The 14,418-nt window shown below is 42.2% G+C and overlaps 1 protein-coding gene across 2 annotated transcripts in view; it reads right to left on the reverse strand.

The window, feature by feature from the left end:
• Window positions 1-1,533: 1,533 nt before the first annotated feature.
• ampd1 overlaps window positions 1,534-14,418 on the reverse strand; it is a 131,635-nt gene continuing 118,750 nt past the window's right edge. For both annotated transcript variants that reach the window (XM_039749392.1, XM_039749391.1), the window contains one exon: window positions 1,534-1,701. In XM_039749392.1, coding sequence (XP_039605326.1) covers window positions 1,543-1,701 — 159 coding nt within the window. In that variant the 3' untranslated portion in view covers window positions 1,534-1,542. The remainder of the gene's footprint in view (window positions 1,702-14,418) is intronic.

Genomic DNA, 14,418 nt, shown 5'->3' on the forward strand with positions numbered 1-14,418 from the left:
GTAAAATACCTTATGGTGTTTTTAATATGCATCCATCTGTCTATTAGTGTTGTTCACATCTAACAAATAGTGCTTTTTATATTCTTCCTATTTTATAATGCTATTCACATCTATAAATCAATTATTTAGCACATTTAATATCTACCATTTTAGAGTATATTTAAAATCTCTTAATCTTTGTATCTATCATGTAGTGCCTTTAATACAGTATTTATTTATCTACTTACTTGAATGCCTTTCTCATTCATCTGTCTGTCTTCTCTCTGTCATATAGTGCCATTCACATCTATCAAAGACTGTATAGTATTTCATATTTAACATCTTACAGTATATTTAATATTTTTCCTTCCATTTATCTCAGTGGTATTTGCATCTCTCATTCTATGCCTTTAATGTCTATCTGCTTTTTTATAATGCCACTCATATGTATCTATCTATCTATCTATCTATCTGTCTATCTATCTATCTGTCTATCTATCATTCTTGCCATTATATAGTGCCTTTCATATCTTTCATCTTACAGTATATTTAACCTATATCCAAATATCATTCACTTCTCTCTCTCTCACTAACAGTGTTTCACGTTTCCCATTTTTCTTTTGTGCATTTCCCTAACATATTTACTTAAGTTACCTGCTGAGTTGTTTTATTACCCCCACCGATCCAGTTGTGTTATTTTTCCACTAAATCCTCCTTTTTCCCCCACCAAGCCCCCTTGAATCCCAGACCCCACGCCTCTTTCCATTGTGTTTTGTCCAGGTAATCTCTGCAGTCTTCTTTATTAAAGTATTTGCTCCGTTTGTAATCCCAGGCAATGTCTTCACATGCAGATTTTTCAATAAGCCAATGGCAGAGTATGTTTGTCTTTGTCTGGTGATATCGTATCTATTTTGTACGGTGGCGGTGTACATTAAAAGTCCTGGGCTTTAACTTCCAGCCTTTTTGTCCTTGAGGTGGCTGCTCACTTTCAGTACAAGTTCAGAGTTGTAGCACGGGCACATGAGATGGGTGGCACAGTACAGGAGCCTCTCCATTTTTATTTCCTGTGCCAGACATGGCAGCAGCGGGGTGAAGAAACTTACAGTTCAGGGAGGCAACCCAAAAGTGAAATCTAAGAAAAGCAAATGGCTTGAAAGGCGTTTTAAAAGGCCAAGAATAAACGGCTTACCAAAATGAGTTAAATGCCTAAACCAACACAAGGAAAACTGGTAAGCTGGTAATTCTTTCATGGGTCTCATTAGAAAGCTTTGTTATTTAAAATAACTGAACAATCAATAAAAACAATGTTAAAAACACATGGATTGTATTTAAATTTCACATTTATTGTCTCCATCATCAGTACAGTAGAAATCCATTTCCTGAGGGCAAAAATGTGTAACCTTTGTTCATATTCTGTCATTTCAAAAATGGCAGTCAATCTAAAATTGGGGGAAAAATAGGAAAAAAATAAATAAACACAAAATGCTAAAATTTTAATTGTGGGTTTGTGAAAGTGTCCAATAAGAGGCCTATCTTTGGTGGGTTGGGGGTGCAGAAGAAAAGTTACTCTGCTTGTTTGAGCCCCTCAACAACAAGGCCAAGCTCGTAGCAGAGGGTCTCGTAGCGGTAGGCCATTCGGATCTGAGCCACGTTGGTTTTGCGGATGTCGTTGCCCTCTGGACCTTCTTTCATGTAATTCTCTCCCAAAAAGTGAACTTTTTCCTGAGGAGAAAATACAAGTAAAGAGTTTAAAAAGAAAATAATTAAAATGTGTCAATAATGGATATTACTTTGATTTCATTGTGTTGTTATACATTTACTGGGCAAAGGAACACCTGTATGCCTGCTTATCCATTCAATTATCTAATTAGCCAATCACGTGACTTTGAGCCCATTATTACCATCAATCATTGTTTGAGTGGCGCTCATTTTGAGTACTTCACAAGACCACATGCACCCTTTCATGGCCCGCAGTTTACCCATCTTCTAATGGCTGCTTCCAGCAGTACAAACTGGTTTCATGAACATGCCAATGTGTTCAGTATTCTTCAATGGTCTTCCCAGTCAGCAGATCTGAAACCAGTTGAAACTCGTTTGAGATGTGGAAGAACAGAAGATCAGGAGCCTGAAATCTGCAGACATTTTGTGATGCAGTCACATCAACATGGACCAGAATCTCAAAGGAACGTTTCCATAATCTTGTGGAACCTGTGGCATGAACATTTTAAAAATGTCCTGATAGTGTGCATCAAAAAGGCACTTTGGGATCACTTGAAAAACGTATATGTTATTATAGTGGAATAATAAGCAACTACTAAATTACATAAAACACAGCATAAGAAATCAGCATCCCCTGGGGTCCATCGTGCATCCCGTTTGCTTCAAGCAAAGGACAGAAACCAGTACTGGACAGGGTGGCACATACCATTGCAGGATTACGTACACACTTACACTCGCACCGGCTCAGTTTGGTATTACCAACCAACCTAACCCTTGTGTCTTTCAGAAGAAGCAGGAGAACAACAACCCGAAGAGCAGGACATGAACGAAAATCTAACTGAATACAAATATATTTTTACATAATATTACATTCCCTGCAAGGAGTCTCTTCTAGTCGTTCTTCCATAGCTTGTTGGGAAGTCCTGACTTGGTGGTAACTTGATGGCTTAATAAGAATTCTTTCCATAAATATAGCACTTTTCTTACCACTCAAAGTGTATTACATTGCGAGTGGGAGCCACTTCAACCACCGCTAATGTGCAGTATCCACCTGAATGATGCGACGGCAGCCATTTTTGCGCCAGTATGCTCGCCACACATGAGCTATTAGGTGGTGAAGTGGTGAGAAAGTGATAGCCAATTAGAGACAGTGGATCATTAGGGCGGACAGCCTTACCCAGCCTGGATGCCCTCAGAATGGAAGGACCAGGGGAGAGAGTGTGCACAGAGCATTATCTCCCCCCAGAGCGCTAGATGGCAACCCCCTCGGGTTGCAGCAGTGCCTCAGATTCCCACAGGGTAGCATAGGACATGGAGTTCTTCATCTGAGCCCAGTTGGATTCTATGGTTGCCCCAGGGGGTTGGGTTACAGCAGGGGTGCCCACACTTTTTCGGCTTGCGAGCTACTTTTAAAATGACCAGCTTGAAATGATCTACCTACATTAAAAATGATTGTATATATATATATATATAGCATTCGAAGTCTGAATCACAATCTGATTGTATGGGTGGTTACCTACCAGGTAACGCGTGTGGTTGGTCTGCAAGTCAGCAGACATCCGCCACGGGTGCCCTTTCAGTTGCGAGAGGCAGATCATAGAATGTTACATAGTTAACTGTCAAATAATGCAAAGAGTACGCTACAGGTGTTTCACCCTATTTTGGGCTCATCAGGCGTACACACTCCACTGCACCCCTCATCGGGGATCGAACCTCGGACTTCAGACAAAAGCACTTCGATTGTGACATTGTGAGGAAAAAAATCCACTTCCAGCCCCGCATTCAGCCCATACCCCCCTCAAACATTTTTTTTAAATGCCTACTTTAGTCGATATAAATTAGAAGGCTAACTAGATCACAGCCGGAGTTATGCAGTAGCTTGCGCATTTGATCGTGCGCGCGGGATGACCAGTGTGTTTGAAGAAAATAGATCTCAGACTGGCTGCCCTGTATGTCAATCAAGTGGCAAATGCCATAGAGAGGATATAGATAGACTAACGTTTAAAATTTTTTTTTTTTGAATGCATCGCGATCTACCTGCACTCCCTTTGTGATCTACTGGTCGATCGCGATCGACACATTGGGCACCCCTGGGTTACAGGCACTAGGGAGCCCTGAGTCATGGGATTTCTGTCTCATCCAGAAGTGCTTTCGGACAACGTGTATGGAAGACTGAAAGTACTCCTGGGTGGAAGATAAAAGGAACTGCCTTCTTCAGATGCATGAGCCAGAGTCGGGAGGAAGGTGGAAAAAGGATGTGAGAAGGAGTGGAGGAGGCAGTGACAGAGAGAAAGAGAGCAAGAGTTGCTTTATTGTGCCGGGAATTGTGCTTATTACATATACTTGTGGCTGCGGTGGTGGGAAATGCTTGTTTAAAGAGTTTCCCACAAATAAAGACTCTTTGTGATTTTAACTTGTGTCGGTGCCAGTTTGTGTTGGGTGTCTGAGATGCTGGAGTGCCCCCTGGTGTCCACAGAGGACAGAATGACTAGACCGTGGAGGGCCATTTAGCCTGGACATTGAGATACACCCTACTCTTTACAATGGATGCCCAGAGATCATTTATGGCCACAGAGAGTCAGGACCTTCATTTTACATTTCATCTGAAAGACAGTGCCATCTTTATAGCACAGTGTCCCTGCCACTGCACTGGGGCATTCGGATCCACACAAAGACCATAGGGTAGGCATCCCCCGCTGGCCTGACCAACACAATCTTCTCCTAGATGGTCTCCCATCCAAGTACTGGCCAGGCCTGGACATCTTTAGCTTCATGTGGATGATCTATTCTGAAGTGCAGGTGGTGTGGCTCCTTTGCTTCTTCTAACGTAGACTGGCTGGTGTTGCAATTTGAATGGTAGAGGGGACCTACTTTTCTTGTTTCGCTAGCAGTAAAGCTGGTTAGACTTGATTTAGTGTATGTGGTCTTTGCTATTTGTTGACCCCAGCATTATACCAGATAGTGCAGATCAAGGAGTAAATGCCGACATAACCTTTGTGACACATACTCTGTTGTCATTATTTTTATGGGGACTTCTTTACATAAGATACACAATGTTGACGACAACCTCTGGGGTACAGACGGAAAGGTCTCCTGGCTTTGTAGCACTGCTCATGGAACCAGTAGTTTGTCACTTTTATTTTTTTTTACCAACTACTGAAATACACTCACTGGCTCGCTACACCTTATTAGTACTGGTTTGGACCCCCTTTTGTCGTCAGAACTGCCATAATTCACCATGTCATAGATTCAACAAGGTGCTGGAAACATTTCTCAGGGAATTTGGTTCATACTGACATGATAGCATCACGCAGTTGCTGCAGATTTGTCGGCTGTACGCCCATGATATGAATCTGCTGTTCCACCACATCCCAGAGGTGCTCTACTGGATTGAGATCTGGTGACTGTGGATGCCATTTGAGTCCAGTGAACTCCTTGTGAGGTTCAAGAAACCAGTTTGAGATGATATGTGACATGGCGGGTTATCCTGCTGGAAGTAGCCAACAGAAGATGGGCACACTGCAGTGATAAAAGGATGGACATGGTCAGCAACAATACTCAGTTAAGCTGCGGTATTTAAATGATGCTCAGTTGGTACTAAGGGGCCGAAAGTGTGCCAAGGAAATATCCCCCACACCATTACACCACCACCACCAGCCTCAACTGTTGATCAAAGGCAGAATGGATCCCTGCTTTGATGTTGTTGATGCCAAATTCTGATCCTGCCATCCAAATGTCGTAGCAGAAGTGAAGACTCATCAGACCAGCCAACGTTTTTCCAGTCTTCTGTTGTCAGCTTTTGGTGAGCCCTTATGAATTGTAGCCTCATTTGCCTGTTCTTAGCTGACAGGAGTGACACCCAGTGTGGTCTCTTGCTGCTGTATAACCATCTGCTTCAAGGTTTAACGTGTTGTGTGTTCAGAGATGCTCTTCTCCATACCTCAGAGTGCTAATTTGAGTTACTGTTGCCTTTCTATCAGCTCATACTAGTCTGGCCATTCTCCTCTGAACTCCAGCATCAACAAGGTATCTTCGCTGGATATTTTCCTTTCTTCAGATCATCCTCAGTAAACCCTAGAGATGGTCACGGGGGGGTCTGCTGGAACCAATCCTAGCCAACAGAGGGCACAAGGCAGGAATTAATCCTGGGCAAGGTGCCAACCCACCGCTGGACACACACAAACACAACACAATTTAAAATCGCCAATCCATCTAACTTGCATGTCTTTGGACTGTGGGAGGAAACCCATGCAGACATGGGGAGAACATGCAAACTCCACGCAGGGAGGACCCGGGAAGCGAACCCAGGTCTCCTAACTACGAGGCAGCAGCGCTACCACTGTGTTAAAATCTCTGTACATCAGCAGTTTCTGAAATACTCAGACCAGCCTGTCTGGCACCAATAACCATGCCACATTCAAAGTCACATCAATCCCCTTTCTTCCCCATTGTGATGCTCAGCTTGAACTTCAGCGGGTCGTCTTGTCTACATGCCATTGAGTTGCTGCCATGTGATTGGCTGATTAGATATTGGCTTTAATAGGCAGTAGAACAGGTGTACCTAATAAAGTGGCCAGTGAGTGTAAGTCCTGGTCCAGTGGTAGATAATTTTGTTCACTGGTATTAACTACATCTAAACATTACAAAAGCCGAGAAACACCATTCAAACACATTAAACATTCATCAAAGACCAGGCAGTGGTGGTTGTTGACAGTTGCAAAGATCGGGGACAATCATGGACTCCAGACTGACCTTTAATGAAAATACAGACACCATCTGCAAAAAAGGGACAGCAGTGCCCCTGCTGTCTAAGGAAGCCAAGGCTTTTTAAACAAGTCTTTCTATTATGTCACTCTTTTATACATTTTGCATTGAATGTTTAAATGGCCTGCGGTGGCCTACTGTCCTGCCCGGGGTTTGTTTCCTGGCCTGTGTTGGCTGGGATTGGCTCCAGCAGACCCCCGTGACCCTGAAGTTAGGATATGGCAGGTTGTATAATGGATGGATGGATGGATGGATGGATCTCAACAGTCCAATCTCACAGGCATGTTTAACCAGAAGGGAATTATGGAAAGCAGAGTGTCTTTTGTCAGACAGGACTCACCCGCTACATTCTAAATTAAAGCCGCCGCCATCGGGTCAAGGTTTAACTCTTTTAGGGTGGAAGTCGACATTCAGGGGCAGAGGGTGTAAAAATAGCTGTAACGTTGATAAAACTCACCATTACGTCGCTAGGAGGACTGTTAGACTCGTTGACTTGACATCAAATCCCTGCGTGTGTGTGAGCAAAGAACGTCTAGAATAGCATTGACGTCGGGTGAGAAAGTGACGCAAATGCGCAAAGTAAAATACTCTGTGCAAATGATTTATTTTTTTGCATATTACTGCTGAATCGGACTTTGACTTATCAGACTCTGATTTTGATGCAAGTGACCTGGAAATCGAAAATAAAAAACAGGCAACCTGCATCAGCTGATCGGTCCCCAGCTGATTGTAGTGCTGAATACGCTCGTGTAGAAGGCGCACCTACAGCAACGTACATCCTGGGAGGATTACAAAGACATAGATCTATATGAAGCAAGCTGGCTACTGGACTTCATCGAACGACACGGCGTGCTGGTGGACACCACGGATTACCAGCCACTTGACTACTTCAAGCGGTTTTTCCGGTTCACCGACAAAAGCGCGATATACATCTGCGCCTCGACAAAACCGCGACGGACCAATGAGCGCCGACAAACCCGCTAACTGGTTTTCGACAAATGCGCGCCGACAAAATCGCGAGAGAGGCCAACAGAGTGGGACGCGTACGTGCGCATTATGTACACATTATGTGCTAGGTTATAACTGCTGATGGTATGCCGCGAACAAATAACTCAGTCGAGGGTTGGCATAACGCGTCGTATACAAAGCGGAATTACCAGCAGTCAGGCAGCCAGCAAGTCTAAATACGCGCAACTATCAAGACGTCTTGCTGTAATTCTTCCTACATATGCAGGGCGTGATCTTAAGGACTATCTGCGGGTCGTGCTGATGGCATGCTGCGTCTCATAATATTGCCTTCTAAAATTAACATTATTGTATATGCTTTAAACTAGTAATTCATATTTAATGAAACTTTTGCGATTTTGTCGGCGCGATTTTGACGCCGCATTGATGTCGGGTCACAGTTTTTTCCCCAGAAAGTGTTTTTCATCTTGTGACTGTTGAGACAAACAGGTATATAATAAGTATTTTAATTTACATACACTAGAGCATGGGTCACCAACATTTTTAAAGCCGAGGGCTACCTTAAGACTACCAAATGGCTCGAGAGCTACCAGCTCAAAACATTATATTATTATATATATATATATATATATATATATATATATATATATATATATATATATATTTAAAAAAATCCAAAAAGCGTACAATATTACTCACATTTTTTTACAAAGAACGGCATTTATAACTTTTTGACAATTATTTGTAAATGAGAATATTTATGTTTCATTGTCAAAGTGACATTTATTTTGTGCAAATGAACATGTCACAATTTCATTAAAAAAAAACAGAGCTCAGCTATGTTTTTCCCCAATACATGAGATTGTGTCAATCCAACTTTGAATCTGAGTTAATCAATGAACAATGATCAATTGACCAGGTAACACGGGGTGTTACTAAAACACTGTTAAGACTTGTCTGCCTGTTAGTGAGAAACCTGGTATTCCATGTTGTCCATTAGTTTGCTGTATTCTGCATGGTGTATAATTTGACACTGCCACTCTCAGTGTCTCCTGCAGATGTGAATCAGTTAGGCGTGTTCTGTGTTTATTTTTTCTGAAGTTCATATTTGAAAAGGCTCATTCACAGAGATAGGTGGATCTGAAAAGACAAGCAACCTTCATAGCTGCTGTGCAGACAGCTTTGTACTTTTCTGTGTCCACTAGGTTCAAAAAGTTTGGGCTGCTCAGATGTGCTTTGAGGTGCAGGTCTTTTTGCAAAGTTATTATTTCCATTTCTACCTGCCCTGCATCCAAGGTGAAGGTTGTACTTAGTTTCTCAGCTGTGCCTGTAATGTCCACTGACATAAAAGGATTTGAAATGAATGACACACATGGCTCAATTTGATCAAAATCACAAAATCTATTCTCAAACTCTTGCATCAGTCTGTTAATCACTTGGCGGTATTTTTCTACAGCTCCATCAAAAGCTACAGATGCAGAAGCATTGTCACTTAGAACTTTTTGCACAGAGGAAAAGTGCACGGCACTTTTTCATTGTAAATGTGCAGAGAAAATGTTCATTTCAACTTTAAAAGCATTTACAGCACTTATCATGTTTGTGACAGTCTGACCTGTGCCTTGCAGCACACAGTTCAAATTGTTCAGTTTTTCTGTGACGTCTGTTAAAAAGGCAAGATCAAGCAACCACTCAATGTCGTCCAAATGGGAGGTGTCCTCTTCTCTGCTCTGCATAACCTCCTTTATTTCACCCAAAAATGCCAAGAAACGTTTCAAAATCCGCCCTCTGCTGAGCCATCTGATCTCTGTATGTAGCAATAGGTCTCCATATTCCGCGGACAGCTCCTCCAAAAGCACCTTGAATGTCCTGTGTTGCTTGGCTTTGGCACGAATGCTGTTGATGATTTTTACAATGGGCGTCATTACATGGTCAAACCCGGTCACTTTTGCGCATATCGCCTGCTGGTGAATAATACAGTGGTAGTGTAGGAAAGGTGGGAAGTCTGGGTCATTCTTGCAATGCGCAATGAAGCCCGCACGGCATCCCACCATTGCCGGTGCGCCATCGGAAGTTACCGACACAAGCTTCTCCAGCGGCACTTTTTTCTCCACAAACAATGTTTTTACCTCGTTGTAGATGTCCACTCCCCGTGTAGATGTCCTCAGTGGTATCAGCGTGAGGAGCTCTTCTTTAGTAGAGAAATCTTCAAATACCATCCGAATAACAGTACTGCTGCTGTCCACAGACTCGTCACATTGGATGCTGAACCACCGGCATGTACTTAAGTCCTTGTCCAGCTGCTCATTCAAATTTTCGCTGACACTCTTCTGGTCACTGTACTAGCCCCAAGTTGTACATCGGCTAGACTTGAGATGACATCTGAGCGATATTTCTCGTCTTTAAAAACAGTCTCCGCGATTATCATCAAGGCCCCTTTAACAATCTCTCCATCAGAAAACCTCTTATTGTTTTTAATCAGATAACGTGTAGCTCTGAATAAAGCTTCAGTTGCCTTTTTGGACTTCTTCAGCGGACTCGTGAAAAAAGACTGATGCTTGGTCAAAGCGGCCTTTAACTCACGCGCTTTCTCTGCCCGAAGTGCACTCTTGTGGGGGAAGTTTGTGTGGAAGCTGCCGTGAGTGGTTTGATAGTGTCTTTCCACATTGTGCCGCTTTGAAATCGCCACCGTAGCTCCACAAATGAGACACACACACACACTTATCTAGTATTGATGTAAAAAAGAACTCTTCTTCCCAGTCTTTGTTAAAAATATATGTTTTCTTTCTCTTCTCAGCCATGCTTTTTAGCGTGGTGTAATCATGGATGTAGATGTATTAGCAAAAGCGGGGTTAATTGTCATGCACAGGTGACAGGTGAACTATGACCTCGAAACATACAAATGCATTGTTTTTATACATACAGTACAGGCCAAAAGTTTGGACACACCTCCTCATTCAATGTGTTTTCTTTATTTTCATGACCATTTACATTGGTAGATTCTCACTGAAGGCATCACAACTATGAATGAACACATGTGGAGTTATGTACTGTCACGCACGAGTGTTTGGGGAACGGCGGACTGACCTGGGTTGCTATGGAAAACGCTTTTCTTCCTCCTTCAGAAAGCCCGAGGCCTCACCGATATAAACAAATGCCATGACGGCTACAGGAAGTACACACTTCCGGGTCTGTTTATCCCCTCTGACGACCCTGATGACTTCATTTCCCAGAATCCACCACGAATACCCAGCAATCCTTCACATCAATCTCCGGTCCGCCTCCATAAAAAGTCCTTCCTTTCTCCCCTCATGGTCTTTTGCTTTTCTAAACGTTTTGTGATTGACTAACTGTCTGAATTTTGGTTACAGTATACGGGGCGGAAACCCCAAATCTTGCAACGTGTGTTGTCTTATCTATTACAGTACTTAACAAAAAAAGGTGAAATAACTGAAAACATGTTTTATATTCTAGTTTCTTCAAATGGTTTTATTTCAGGTGACTACCTGTTGAAGCTCATCGAGAGAATGCCAAGAGTGTGCAAAGCAGTAATCAGAGCAAAGGGTGGCTATTTTGAAGAAACTAGAATATAAAACATGTTTTCAGTTATTTCACCTTTTTTTGTTAAGTACATAACTCCACATGTGTTCATTCATAGTTTTGATGCCTTCAGTGAGAATCTACCAATGGTCATAAAAATAAAGAAAACACATTGAATGAGGAGGTGTGTCCAAACTTTTAGCCTGTACTGTATATTTTTTATTTTGATTACCACCATAAAATTTGCATGTGTGAAACTTTCACTAGAATTTACATGAGGCACAGCATTAAAAATATATATATTTATATTTTTGGCGAACCACAAGGGCAACTTGCTATTTTTAGAATAAGACCGCGGGCGACTGAGATGAAGCCAACGGGCGACTGGGTGCCCGCGGGCATAGGGTTGGTGACCCCTGCTCTAGAGTATGGGTGTCCAACTCCAGGCCTGGAGGGCCGCAGTGGCTTTTCATTCTCACCCTTTTCCTAATCAGTGACCAGTTTTCACTGCTAATTAACTCCTTTTCCATTCATTTGAATAGCCCCGTTTTTAAGGATTCAGTCTCAATTGATTCATTTCTTCATTAAATGGCAGCCAAACAGAAATGAGACGTGAAACAAGCCAACAGATGACCAACTAAACTGGGGTTTCAAACTCCAACCAATTTCACTCCAACTAGTTTCTTAATGAGAAGCCAGTTCCTGCTGTTAATTAAATCCGTTACTTAATTCCATGGCTTGCTGCTGCTCTCATTTCCCAAACTGTTGATTTTCTGTTTCTGATTATTGACCTGAGAGATTAACCTTACCAAAATCCTCACCCTTCTTTATGTTCAGATAATGTGGTTAGCTGGTCACCTATTTGCTCATTTTGTTTCTCATTATAGTTTGGCTGCTAATTAAGCTAAGGGCTCTGAGTTGAGTTAATTAAAACTAATGCAAAAGAACTTAATTTGCAGCAAAGACAGGTCACTAATTAAGAAGGTGGTTAGAATGAAAACCTGCAGCCATTGTGGCCCTCCAGGACCGGAGTTCGACACCCCTGCTCTAGAGGCTTATGGAACATAAAACAGAGTGACATTTGCCATAAATACCTATTTTATGTTGATTTATGTGTGAAACCATTGTTTTGTATGCTTTTCAGAAAACTGAATTTTTTGCAAAAATATTCAGCCCTGAGACAAAAGGGAAAAAAAATAAATTAGCTCTGAAAGATTTAAGGTGTCACGAATAAAAAGTAAATGGTTCAAATGCTCTTTCCATCCACCCTCAATTAATCTTCTAAATAAGTTTATTTTTAACTAGCGACTGGATGCCCGATCGAATCAGGCTAGATATTCTACGTTTGTGAAATCCATACTTTCTCTGCAAAGAATTATTTGTTTTTGTAAGTCCTTGAAATGATTTTGTTATCATGGCACTGATATTCTGTCCCCCCTGGCCATTGAACTCTTATTCGATGTTAGTTAATGTTGATTTATTTTGTCTTTTATTTTTCTATTCTTTATTATGTAAAGCACTTTGAGCTACTGTTTGTATGAAAATGTGCTATATAAATAAATGTTGTTGTTGTTGTTGTTGTTGATTTGTGCTTAAAATAGATCTTTTCGGCCAATGTAATGAAGAGCTTCCTGTTTAAACGGGGCTGCGAGACGTGAACTCAGCTCTTCGTGCACCTCATTTGATTTTTTCCGGCAAACAAATTTTAAAAACAAACCATTTAATCAGAGTCGGAGTAATAATTATGTTGCCGTGGTCATTTTAGATCTGAGATTGGCTAAAATTTAAACAATGACCTTATTGTTAACACCCAGCCGTCATTACTCAGTTTGCCAATAGATGTCAGAAGGACGGATGTCAAAACCGAACTGCCCAAACATAGATTTCGACGTACCAAGCAAATGGCAATACGTTCTAAATTACTTACGGTTCTGGAGCTGTCAAAGGGTTTAAGTCAGTCGACGATTTTAGTCTTGGAAAGTACGCCCCACCAAACCAACGTTCCAAAAACCAACCGAACTTACTGCTATCTGCTCGAACCAACACCGACTTACTATACTCGGCCATCCAGCGGCGTAACTGAAGCATTCGAACATTCTTAGCCAATCATGCAATACTGCGTCCGCGTTTGCCACGTTATGTTCTAACTACAGAGGCAGAGTCCCATTGTATGGTTCTAGCTTGTATTGATTTGAGGTATTGATGCGAACAACATACATACGGGGTATTGACGCGCACACCATAGATACGGATAGTATCAAATTATATATAAGGATAAGCATACACAGGCTTAAATCATAGACTGAACAGAGTCACCTCCCAGGTTCACCTAAGGCATGTGGTACCACCCCGGGACAAGAGGGGGCACTGCTACTAACAGTCTTGTCTCCTTTTTCCCCTCACAGCCTCTAAACATTTACCCCTTGAGGGCAACAAACCCAAGGAAGCTCCACCCATTCTGGTCCAAGAAGGTGACGTCTCATTTCAGACCTGATCACAACAGCGAATGCTAAAATGTGAAAGAGAAGAGAGAAAGTGTGACCTGGAGAGAGAGCTCCGATTCAAGGGAATTGTCCCTAATAAAAGATCACCTATTATCACATGTTTTCACTAAGTTTTTTGGATTTTTGTTGAATATCTGCATTAATTATGGAGATGAGTCAGAGTACAGGAAATTTGTGAAAGACATCATCTTGTGGTGCAGAAATAATGATCTGTAACTCAACATCAGCAAGACAAAAGAGCTGGTGAGTGGACTTCTGATGTGCCAAGAAGCCTCTGAGACCAGTCATCATCCAAGGGGAGGACATGGAAGTGATGCAGAGTTACAAGTACCTGTGGGTTCACAGAAACAACAAACTGGACTGGGGTGACAACACAGTGGCCCTGCACAAGAAGGGCCAGAGCAGACTGAGCTTTCCTAAGGAGACTCTCAGGTCTTTCTGATGTGTGCAGCAAGCTGCTGGAAATGTTCTACCAGTCCATCATAGCCAGTGTGGTGTTCAATGCTGTAGTCTCCTGGGAAAGCACAATGCCTGAACAAACTTATCAGGAAAGCCTGTGTCATCACACGGTGAACTTTGGTCATACTGGAAGCTGTTGTGGAAAAGAGAATGATTGGAAAATTGGATGCCATCATGAAAATTCCCCCGCGTACCCTGTAGGAGGAGCTCTCTTGGAGAACTTTAGCCACAGGCTCATGCTGAGAAGTGCCTCCCACTGCTATCAGGCATATCAATGCTTCCACCTGATGGACTAGTTAAGTCTATTTATCTATTTACTAGGGGGCTTCGCCCCCTGCTCGCTTCTCTCGCCAACCCCGGCCTACGCTATGCGCCAGCCACTTCACACCTCTATCACTCAAGTTTGTGGATTTCATTTTCACAAAGCAATAAATCTTTTAATTCTCGTGGATACGCCTCTTCATTGGGAATAAACACTACTTCTCCCTGA

This window comes from Polypterus senegalus, chromosome 3 (genome assembly GCF_016835505.1).
Source record: "Polypterus senegalus isolate Bchr_013 chromosome 3, ASM1683550v1, whole genome shotgun sequence".
NCBI classification, from domain to species: domain Eukaryota; kingdom Metazoa; phylum Chordata; class Cladistia; order Polypteriformes; family Polypteridae; genus Polypterus; species Polypterus senegalus.